General features: G+C 40.3%; 1 protein-coding gene across 2 annotated transcripts in view; it reads left to right on the forward strand.

Moving 5' to 3' along the window:
• Positions 1-12,423, forward strand: part of PRKCE (protein kinase C epsilon) — a 495,965-nt gene that overhangs the window by 397,096 nt on the left and 86,446 nt on the right. For both annotated transcript variants that reach the window (XM_030557687.1, XM_030557688.1), the window contains one exon: positions 8,486-8,640. In XM_030557687.1, coding sequence (XP_030413547.1) covers positions 8,486-8,640 — 155 coding nt within the window. The remainder of the gene's footprint in view (positions 1-8,485; positions 8,641-12,423) is intronic.

Here is a 12,423-nt window from a genome sequence, read left to right on the forward strand (position 1 = left end):
AAAGCAGCTGGATTGGCAGAAATATTTTTGTTATGTTTGTTACCTCTTGTTTGTATAGATTTCCATTTGTACATTATAACTACTGATAACACCTCTGATTCAAACACTGAGAGTGAGAATAGATTTTATACAATGCACATTGAAAATACCCCAGACTTACAGTTCTTGAAATGTTTAAAATTGTTTGTGAGCTCTCACCATCTGCCATCATTTCTGGGCGTTCATCCCAAGGAACACAAGACTACAGTGGAAGTCATTCTTCTAGTCATTCATAGAAGCAATTTTTTTAAACACTGTGAAAAAATTATTCTTGTCTTTAATTTTTTTATTTTAAAAAGCCATAATTGGCCTTAAAATAGACACTGAAAAATTGGAAACAATAATCAGTATAAACATAACTGCCTTTTTACATGTCACAGTCTCTTGTTAAAGGACTATGTTTGAGTAAATCTGAAAGGAAATAAAATGAATTTGAGGTTTTGTTTCTCTGTATTTCTCCATATCTCTTGGATATGGTCTTACATACTGTGACAAAGTTCCTCCTCTACCTTGGTGGGTCCTGCACTTATTGGCAGATTTGCTCACCTCAGTGATCTTCCCCACAGTCTGGATCAACTCCTCCTGTGTCTGATCAGGAGTTGGGAGGTTTGGGGGTAACCCGGGCCCACCCTCTACTCCAGGTTCCAGCCCAGGGATTGCAGCTGTCTATAGTGCCTCTTGTAACAGCTGCATGACAGCTATACCTCCCTGGGCTACTTCCCCATGGCCTCCTCCAAAAACCTTCTTTATCCTCACCACAGGACCTTCCTCCTGGTGTCTGATAACGCTTGTACTCCTTAGTCCTCCAGCAGCACACCCTCTCACTTTCAGCTCATTGTGCCTCTTGCTCCCAGCTCCTCACACACACTTCCTCTCCTCTGGCTCCCCCTTGGCCAACTGGAGTGAACTCCTTTTTAAACCCAGGTGCCTTGATTAGCCTGCCTTGATTGGCTGCAGGTGATCTAATCAGCCTTTCTACCTTAATTGGGTCTAGCAGGTTCCTGATTGCTCTAGTGCAGCCCCTGCTCTGGTCACTCAGGGAATAGAAAACTACTCATCCAGTGACCAGTATATTTGCCCTCTACCAGACTCCTGTACCACACTGGTCTGGGTCTGTCACAATACACTTACTCATTGTGCAGATGACCCTTTCCAACATTGGGGCTGGGGGAGATGTTTGAATCTAACATTCTGGTTCATTTCCATCTCTGGTTCTTTAAGGCTCTTATTTAGTTTTGTGTACTAAGTCCAGTGTATCTGTGCAATTTCAATCAGAAGCAGGAAATGTTTATTCAAGTTCTAATGGGTGGGACAGTTGCTGCAGTTTTAGGTAATTTTAAACAAACTGTTTGAGCATCCTGTTTAAATAGAGTTAAGTAATCACAGTTTTGTGCTAGTTGAGAAAGAGTTTAATACACTCATGATTTGAATAAAATATCATCTTACACAGCATACCAAAGACATGATGTATTTATCTGGCTTCTTGTGTATTTTGACTTTTGTATTGATAACAAGCTTAGTATTGTTATAGCACAAAACACTCTGTCATTTAACAGAAGATATAAGTCATGTGTGAGCTACTTTTGTGTGTTAAATTTACTCTCAATCAGCACACATTCCTAATTTTTCTAGCATGATTATGAAATATTTTTCAGTAATGTCTGGAAAAATCTGATTCAGATGTAACTTTCTGATACTGTTTGTTAGAAAAGTCTATTGAGACCATGAACTTAGTTTAAGGATTTAGTGAGAATCAGGAAGAATTTATGCACACCCATTTGTATGAGAAACATAAAAGAAGGAACAAATGGTACTTGGAGAATGCTGATAAGTCTTATCAACTGTGAATTCTATTTGAGAAGTATATGTTTGATGCCTTTCCTGATTTCTGTGCTTTGAACGGTTGCAGGGCTAGATCCTACAGTCTAGGGCTTGTAGTGAAAAGATTGCTTGCTTGGCATATAGCACGGATACATGTCTTGGATATGAAACTGGAAAACACATTGGATGATTTATTTCTGCTTTGTGATATTTCAGTTAATTTGGCTGTGTTCAACTGCATGTGGGGTCACACAGCTCCTAAGGTTCACTTGGGGAAAGGTTTGTACTCTTGAGCTTGCCAGTAATAATTGTACTTTGTGCTCTACGAATACATTTTCATTACAGTGTGATCTCATTAAATGTTAAGTGAAAAACAAACAAAGCGTAGGGTGAATTAAGGGCTGATATAATGATAATAAATTCCTAAAAGTGGTAGGCAGTGATAATTTCTCAGTTGTAAACAGTACATCAAAAGCTGTAGTTCCCAGTCTCAACTTTTGTTTGGGATTTACATGGAAGTCCGTTCCCCAACAATGGTATCTTTTCACATGTAAACAACTAATAGGTTATAGAGAACCATGTATCAACATAAAACTAATAGGCAAGAATATCTAGGAGGGGTTCTTGGTCATCACTCACACCTCTTCAAAGATGACCTAGGATGGCCTAGTTATGCCCTCAGAGATTATTGCTATTTATTTTTCTGGAGGTGACCGTAGTTTTCCCAACAGAAAAGAAGTCATGGTCTATGCCTCAAAGAACTTAGTCTAAAGAGAGACAGACAGAGAGGGCAGAAAGAACAAGAGTAGCATGTATACTGCTATGCTAACAAAAATGTCAAAAACTAATGTGGGTCTATATATCTGTAGAGAGGAGGCAGTTATAGGAAATCAAGGCAGGAGATAATGAGGGCTTGGATGCAAGCTTTTGCTGTAGAGATAGAAAATAAAGGATGGATCTTAGAAATATTGAGGAGGGTGAAGAGGCAGGATTTGGGCACAGCTTAAATGAGTGGGATAAGAGAGGCTGAATCAAATGTAGCCTCAGTTGACAGGCTTTAGTGGGTGAGAGGAAGATTGTGGTGCTTAGGGTGACAAAGAAAGAGAATAATTGAGAGGGAAGTTAAGGAGTTTGGTTTTGCCCATGTTTGCTTAAAGTGACAGTGAGACAACCAGGAGGCTATATTGGTGAGGTAGACCAAGATGAGGGGTTGGGACAAGTCAGGACAGGCAGATTTGCAAGTTATCACAAGAGATATAGTTGAAACCAAAGACAGGAAAGTTTATAGTACCATGAAAATTCAGATTAAAGTTGAAAGCTTTTCTTGTTGTCTGCCAGACTGTTTATCTCTCATCCTCTTTGCCCTGAAACATTCTTACCCACCGTCTCTGTTTTAGATTGTTTTCATTTATTATTTTAAGTGTTTTCATTCCACCATAACTTCTTCAAATTCAAGGGAGAGAAGGTTAGACTAAGAGAAAAACAAAAACCCTGTAAAAAGTCTTTACTTCGGAAAACATATTTGCTTATTTTATAGTCCTTTGCTTTTTTGGTTTTGCCTAACAGATACCAAGAGGGGATTAATCTATAATGGCTTGTTTGTGATCTTTTCTTTTATTTTAGTTTATGTAATGAAGGAGTTCCCAGACTGCTTCACATTTTTTTGTTCATCAAAACATACTTCTCAAATGTTATGGATATGGAATCCTAAAGATAATCCAAACCAGTTTTGGAACAAAATTGATTAATAAGACCATATCTAATAGTTAGCTACTCTAGGTACTTGGTTGTCAATACTGTACAATACTGTGTTCTGTCCACTTTGTAACCTTCTCATTGTGATTGATCTAATGAATGATATGTTCTCAGGTGTGCCTCAGTTTCTGTACAGGGAAGTGTACGATGAGGGCGAAATCCTGGTTGTATTTAAGTCCATCGGAATTTTGCCGTTATCTTCAATAGGGCCAGAATCTCATCCTGTGTGAGTGGGTGTTGGGGTGTGTGTGTGTGTGTGTGTGTGTTTGTGTGTGTGTAATGGGATAAAAATAGGAGGTAACAAAAGAATACATATGTTCTTAGCATTAGGATCCCAAATTATGGGTGCAAAAGGTTTAATGAAAGTATGTAGCAATACATTTTTTTCTCAGATGGTACTGTAGTGATGGGAACCAGAAAAATACCTAGGTAAATAGATTTCTCAAACAGAGTTTGATATAGACGCCAACGCATGTGCTCCCGTTTTAGTCTCTATTTATGCCTGTTCCAGATTGAGTTGGTCCTTTCTCTAGAGCATAGGAAACGAAAAGCTAAAGAATGGGTTTAGAAAAGCACGGTGTCGTAAAAATACTGGAGTCCTCTTTTCTCCAGGAAGATGCTCTCTGTACCAGTGCTGCAGTATTGACACGTTGTGTTTTATTACAATTGATTATACAAATTGACATTATACTAAAATAAAAAATCCTCACCTGAATTCTTGACATAAGGAAAACATGATTTTCAAAGACACTTCTGGCTGTCCAATAAAACTGGCTGTAATACACAGCTGGGAAAACTAGGAAGGCTGTTTGAAATGTAAATGTATGTAGTAGGAGAGTGTAACCTACAGCAGCGTTTTATAGGCACTTAATGCCATGTCAAACAGATATCCCTGTAGGATAAATTTACCCACAGTGCTGTTAAACCAGCAAATCCAAGATCCAGTCTGTACACTTGCGTGGAGAGATGAGCAATCTACTTGTAGGGCATAACATTGGTCAATACACGTGGTGTCTGATACCCTTTCACATAAACAAAAAAGTACATTGGAGTGTGTATAAAAGAATCCAGGTGAGGATGCCTTCCATTTGAAAATATGAAGGGAGATGTGTGACTTAGTAGCTTGCCATTGCTGAGGCCAGAGTTGTTGCTGAATCCCCTGTGTTCAACTGAGCACAAGACATCTGGCTCTACAATCCAGATTAAATTCCAAATTGGTCAAATGAGGAAAACCCTGTAAAGCAGGGGTAGGCAACCTATGGCACATGTGCCGAAGGCAGCACACAAGCTGATTTTCAGTGGCTCTCACACTGCCCAGGTCCTGGCCACCGGTCCAGGGGGGCTCTGCATTTTAATTTAATTTTAAATGAAGCTTCTTAAACATTTTGAAACCTTATTTACTTTACATACAACAATAGTTTAGTTATATATTATAGACTTATAGAAAGAGACCTTCTAAAAATGTTAAAATGTATGACTGGCACGCGAAACCTTAAATCAGAGTGAATAAATGAAAACTCGGCACACCACTTCTGAAAGGCTGCTGACCCCTGCTGTAAAGGATCCTAAACCAAAACCACAGAAATCACATTTTGACCTCAACAGTATGTGATGCTTGGAATTGCCACAGATAGGTATTTGAGAGAATATGGGCTCTATTTGGACCAAACATGGAAGTACTATGACTGTACCTACAGAAGTAATGAATTAGGGTAGTGACGTTGAAGTGTTTCCCTGTGCACCCTACTAGAATTACAGAGTTCGTCTCTGTGTAGATCAAAATGCATGGACTTGAATCTGTACAACCTATTGATTAGACAAAGAAATTCAAACACTGAACTGAAAGTAGTTTGGGAACAGTACCTAGGATTAAGGATCTCATCCAAGAACTGGGAACTCATATTAAGTAACATACAGAAAATATTAATAGGCCTGTGTAGCAAGGAAGGTTCTGCTGAATTTCTGCATAAGATTTCTTGGGCATCCTCTCTGCTCAAATCAGAGTCAAGAAAGTTGAGCATTTTTGAAAATAGACTGGGATTACAAAACTTCTAGTGGGTACTTCTGTTCATATAAGAGAAGAGTATCCAAAGGTCATTAAATAAAAATTGAAATAAAATCAAGGTCAAGGGGGCAGTATCAGCAGTTTAGGAGGTAAATATACAGTCTCCACTCTTGGGAGATAGTGTCTCCAGCAGTATCTCCCCACTGAAGAAAGAAACCGTAACCACTGTAATTATGTGCCTTCAACTGCTTTCCTTATCTTCATCCCACAAGGAAATTACTCCAGAGTTCCTTCACTCACAGGACTGAGTAGTGTGGAATAGGTGACTCAGCAGTCTCATGACACAGAAAGGCTGTTCCTGTGGGATTCTTTATAACATAACAAGGACAACCGACAGCATTTTGTGCATTTGATGTCTGAGTCCTTTTGTTTTTTAGGTGTAGACACATCCAGTGGGTTGCATTTTGGGGAATCAGCCAGCATGTCATAGTTAGGTAGCAAATGCTGACCCCATTCTCCTGCTGGCTGATCATCTTGCTGCTCAGTCATGCCCAGGTTCTACCAACTTTGCAGAACATAAAATGCTGTAGTGAAAAGGTGATCACCTTGGGAGGAATTACTTTAGCCAACTGAATGACATAGAGTGTGACCTCTCATCCCAATCATATTTGTAATGTTTTCCCATGTCCTCTCCAAATGGGAAGGTGTAAGGCACAATAATACTGGAAATTGGTTTTGTGCCTCTCCCATGCCAATCTTTGGCATCATTCTGCCTGCAGAGCATACAGGCATGCACTACTCTTGGAATAAAAATTGGGAATGTGCTGAAAACAGGTGCTTGCATCTCCTCTCTGGAGGTATAGTGTATTCTTGCCCCACATCTCTGCAATCCCTCAGACGGCAGTGTTGCTAAGTCTTGTGATTTTTATCGTGAGTCTTACAATATTTGTTGCTTTTTTAATGCTCCAATTTCTGGGATTATGTGAGAATCTCATCTTTTTTCTTTTCTTCCTTATTTTTTTGTCATTTTAAAGCAGGTTCTATTCTTCATGGTTGCAGAAAAAAGTTGAAAAATGTGACGTGAGGATCAAAATAAAAAAGAACCTCACATTTATTATTTTGTTGAGCACAAATATCATGAGGGTTTAAATCTAATGATTTTTGGAGACTGTCTCATGATTTTTGAACACTTAGGATTGGCAATATTGAGTCAGTCTGGAAGGTGGAAACACTATAGCCTATACCATTTCCTTTGGAGTGTCTGTTACTTCTAGCAGCAGTAATGCTATTGTTTCCTCAGTTTTTCCTTTCAGGAAAGGACTATGATGGTGGCTGTCTGGTACCAGTCACTGTCAGGTCTGGTCTATGCTTAACAGTTAGATTGTCTACCTGCATCGCTCAGGGTTGTGAAAAATGTTATGCCCTGTGTGACATAGTTAGGTCCATGTAACCCCCAATATAGTCATGGCTAGGCGGATGGAAGAATTCTTCCATAGACCTAGCTACTGCCTGTCAGAGAGGTGGATTAACTACAGCAATGGAAAACCCCTTCAGTTGATCTACGACGTCTCTACACTACAGTGCCACTGTAGCAGCTGTAATTAAGACATGTCCTCAGAGACAGGATGCTGTATTGGATGGACCTTGGAAATGATCCATTGTGGCAATTCCAATGTTCTGATGTGTACAGTTGGAGTGCTTGCATTTTCTTCCTCTACAGCCTCCACCTGTGATCTTTACTGGGCTAAGCAAATGTTTCAAGCCCCCTTCAGGAAGGCATCCACATTCAGGACAGCACTTAAGCACATGCTTAATTTAAGTCAGTGATGTTTAAATGCTTTACTGAATTTCGCAAAAGGCAAAGCTCAAGGAGGGGTAGGGCTAATGATATAGTTAGGTAAAATTCTAAGGATGGGCAAGAAACCTTTAGAGAAAATGGGACAGAGATGATAAAAATGTATATACCATGTTCTTTGCCTATGCTTGTTCTGCATTGTCTGTTTATGTTATAAGTTCTTTGGGTTGGGGACCTTTAAAATGCCTCATTCACATTTTTTTTCTCAGCATTGCCAATTGCTGCTATTTTTTATTGTGACTCTTACAATATTTGGTGTTTTTCTGAAAGCCCCAGCTCTCAAAGTCACATCATTGTGTGAAAATGGCAGCTGCCACTGAAAAATGAAGAGGGTTTCTACCCCTCATTGCTATGGAGAAAAGTCTGAAAAAAAAAGAACCCTGAAGATTCAAAAACCAGAAAACAATTAAAAAGAACCCCAAATAGATTATTTTTAAAAATCTGATTATATTTACGCCAATCTTATGATTTTTGAGAAAGCCTGACTTGTGATTTTTGACTGTTTTCTACTGACAATAGTAGTTTCCATATAAATAATTATTAATATGTATTCTGAAGTTATAATTTGGAAGAAAAGGCATTTTATACACAGAGTGGTTGATAATATGTAGGGATAAGGAGCCAGGAGGGCAGGCAACCTGCAAAATTGTCCTGCCCTTCAGAAACTGACAGAATCATCATTGGCTTGTAATATTTATATTAAATGGGTTTTTTAAACAGCATGTAAACATTTCTTTAAAAATACAAAGCTGATTGTACTATTTTAATAATCCTTATTACTTTTTAATCATATTTTAATTCTCTTCCTTTTCTCTTTCGTTCGCTCTTTCTTGAATCGGTTTCCTCTGGGTTTTTTGTTTTTTGGTTGTCAGCTTTCCCCAGTTCAGAATTGTAGCTTTAGTTCTTCAGTTTCTTGACGCAAATCCTTCTGTCGCCTAATGTGTCGTTTAAAGCAGCCCTTTGTGTGGCTGAAGAAATTAGCTAAATAGCACTGTTTTAATTAATTTCAGGACCGCCTCTTTTTCGTCATGGAATATGTAAATGGTGGAGATCTAATGTTTCAAATTCAGCGCTCACGCAAATTTGACGAGCCTCGATCCCGCTTCTATGCTGCAGAGGTCACATCAGCACTCATGTTTCTTCATCAGCATGGCGTCATCTACAGGTACTTTCTTGATTAAGAATAAAGTATTCTTGAGACTTGAGGGTGAATTTGGCTGAAAACCTCTGTCTCTTAGCAACCAAATTTAGATTAGTTGTTTGTTCCTATTTGCTTACATAGAACTTTTTTTGGCAGTTTATCATTCAGAATGTTAACATTTGAATAGCCTCTGCAGCAATCGCCAGCTGTGTGTGCCAGTTTTGTATTATAGTACAAATAAAGCTTTTTGAAAAGCTTGGCACATTCTGACCTAGGGGTGAACTTTTTGCAGATCAGCGCAATCTCTTCACTTTCCTCTCTGTGCCATAGATTTCCTCTCGCTTTCGAACTCCCTGCCACTTCCTGAGTTTGTTTGTCCTAGTTGTCTCCAGTCTGATAGAATCAGGATAGTAGTTTGCAACGGCCTTTCTTCTTAACTGTTAGGGTGAAGTCTCAATCCCTAACAGGAAGTGGCTCTTTGCAGACAATTTGGATTTGCTTGTTACTGCTCAAAGTTCCCATCTGAACAAAAACTAAACTAAATCACTACCCTTCCAGTTTAAAACAAAAGCAAATCAAACCAATTTATGGACAATTTTGTTGTGCTGTGAAGAATGCATTTAAGAATAAATATTTATTATTAGAAATGAGGAACCACTTGAGAAATTTTCACCCTGTTATCCATATGTTTATTAAGTCCTTTATCTTGTCGTTTCACCCTTCCTCTCTTTTAAAATTATTTTTGGCAGCCTGTCACCACTTGCGATAAATCTTGCCTGCCTGTAGCAAGCAGCAAAGCTGTAGGTTTTGGGATATGAGTCTTTTAAACCTTATTTAGATCTCTAAGTCTGTTGTGGGCCATAGATATATATTAGAGTTTCTGATATTCCTACTCCTCTCAAATTTTAAATCCGATTTATTTTAGGGGAGTGAAGGGGGGGGACACTAGATTTTTTTATGTGAAAAAAGTATAGCTGAGGACGAGTCTAGCTGAGGACATGGAATTTAAATAATTGATGGACTCATTTTTAAAGATGCTGCATTAGAGCTGCTTGGAAAATGGAGTCAGTGAGAGCTAGAGATGACCAACCCTAGGACTGGTCAGCATTTTTCTGTCAAAAAACTGTTTTTTGATAGAAAAATGGGTTTTGACTTAATGAACATTTCCACAGAAAAGTGTCTACTTTCTATGGACAATTTCAACTTCTCATCAAAAAGTGGAAAGAAACGTTTCATTTTTTGATGAAAAATCAACATTTTCCATGGAAAGCAGACACTTTTCTGTAAAAAGTTTTTTGACAGAAAAATGTTGACCAGTCGTGGGGTTGGTCATCTCTAGCTGCAGTTGGATGTCTGGCTGATCCATAACACTGACAATCAGGTTGTAAGTCTTGCAAAAGTAAAATCAGTTCACCAGATCCAATTTGGACCCTTTCCAAACCCTCTTTTTCTGGGGTTTAAATTATTCTAAGTGCTTACGCCCTAAATACATATCTTACCTTTGTTGCCTATGTAAGGACTCTTCCATCTCCCTTTATTTGTTTCCCAAACAACACATCAGCAGGGTTTAGGTAACCCCTCTCTGAATGCATCAGAATTTCATAAATTGCCACTTTTTGGGGGTGGGAAGGAGAAATTTAGTGTCTTAACAAATGAAGGATTTTGAGGATTAGTTCTTCTAAATAGGCTAATGTTCATTTCCCAGCACTGGTAGCTGGAATTTGCACCCTGAGTAATTAGCAGTTAATTTACTGATTTCAGTGAACCAAACAAAAAGGACACTTTTGAGACAAATTACCTGCAGTGTGAAGAAAATCTAAAATGATAACATTACACAACACCTTTCTTATATTGATTTGTATAGTAACCTTCCCCCTCCTCCTTCTCTCTCATATGTAGAGCCTTGTGCTTTGGCTCTGAACTGCACTGAATCACTGTGTACACACTCATTCTAAATGCTGATGAGTGAGCAATGCTGAGATAGTCTCAACTTCTGACTCAGTAGCCTATACTGCCGTAGCTCTAGCACACTGTAGTAAGACATGCTGTGGTATTAAAATAATTGGTGGTGTATTTGTACTAGGGCTAGTTTCAGAAGAGACAAATGAGAAGAAAAAATGTGGGTTCTGAGATGAAAGCAAGGAAAATCCACTAAGAACATATCCCTTCCTGCTGCTTTATTTTAGTACAATTTTTTTGACCTGGACATTGTTTTATTCCTAGTAACTATTAATTTCTCACCTGAAGGTCACCAAGAACCTTAACAACGTATAAAATGCACATCTCGGTTACTTTAAAAAAACAATTGAAGATCTATAATCCATATTATCATCATAATCATTGACTTTTAGAAATGTAAGGCTGCAAGAGACCTCAAGAGGTCATCTAGTCCACCCCCAACCAACCATCCCCTGAGTGAGACAGGACCAAGTATGCCTAGACCATTCCTTACAGGTGTTTGTCTAATCCAGGGGTGGGCATACTTTTTGGCCCAAGTGCCACATCTGAGTGGGGAAATTGTATGCAGGGCCATGAATGCAGGGCTGGGGCAGGAGGTTGGAGTGTGGGAAGGAGTGTGTGGTGTGGGAGGGGGTGAGAGCTGCAGAGTGCAGGAGGGGGCTCAGGGCAGGAGGTTGCAGGAGGAGTGTGGGGTGCAACGGGGGCTCAGGACAGGGGGTAGGGGTGCAGGAGGGGGTGCACAGTGCGAGAGGGCGCTTGGGGCAGGGGGTTGGGGTGCAGGAGGGGTACAGCAGGGGGCTTAGGGCTGGGGGTTAAGGGGCTCAGGGCACAGGGTTGGGGTTCAGGATGCAGGAGGAGGTCTGGGTGTGGGCTCCAGCCGAGCACCACTTACCTCAAGCAGTTCTGGTCTGGCAGCAGCATGCAGAAGGGCTAAGGCAGACTCCCTGCCTGCCCTGGCCCCGCGCTGCTCCCAGAAGTGACCAGCATATCCGACAGTGGCTCCTGGGGGGACAAGATGGGGAAGGCAGCCCTGCTGCGTGCTGCCCTGACCTGCAGGTACCACCCCTGAAGCTCCCATTGGCCGTGGTTTCCTGATCCCGGCCAATGGCAGCTGCGTGGAGCAGTGCCTGCAGGCGAAGGTAGTGCACAAAGCCCTCTGCCTCCCCCTCATACCCCCCAGGGGCCGCAGGGATGTGGTGCCGGCTGCTTCCGGGATCAGCGTGGGGCCAGGGCAGACAGGGAACCTGCCTTAGCCCCTCTGCACCAGAGGGCTGGCAATTCTGTGGGCAGGATTGAAAGCCCTGATAGGCCAGATCCAGCCCACGGGCTGTAGTTTGCTCTCCCCTGGTATAATCTGTTCCCCAAAACCTCCAATGACTGGGATATCTCCTTTCTAGCAAACTGAGCCAGCTTCTTGTCCTGCCCTGACTAGGCATGGAGAACAATTGGTCACCATCCTTTTTATAACTAGCTTTTACATATTTGAAGATTGTTATCATGCAGCCCTCTCCTCTAAACGAAATATGCCCAATTCTTTCACCCTTTCCTAATAGATCATGTTTTCATTTTTGCTACTCTGGACCCATAAGTTTACATATTTCTTAAGATGGACACAGTACTCCAACAGGCCTTGCCAGTGCTGAGTAAAGCAGAACAATTACATTATCAGTCTGAAATATGACACTCCTATTAATACATCACACAGTGACATGGGCCTTTTTTTCAAAAGCAAGTCACTATTATTGCCTTAAATAATATATTATAAAAAGATCATGATTCATACATGGTGTGATAAGCCCTTGAGGAATGCTAAAATGTTTGTTAGTATTTAACATGCACCAGAATGTA

This window comes from Gopherus evgoodei, chromosome 3, assembly GCF_007399415.2.
Source record: "Gopherus evgoodei ecotype Sinaloan lineage chromosome 3, rGopEvg1_v1.p, whole genome shotgun sequence".
Classification (NCBI taxonomy): Eukaryota; Metazoa; Chordata; order Testudines; family Testudinidae; genus Gopherus; species Gopherus evgoodei.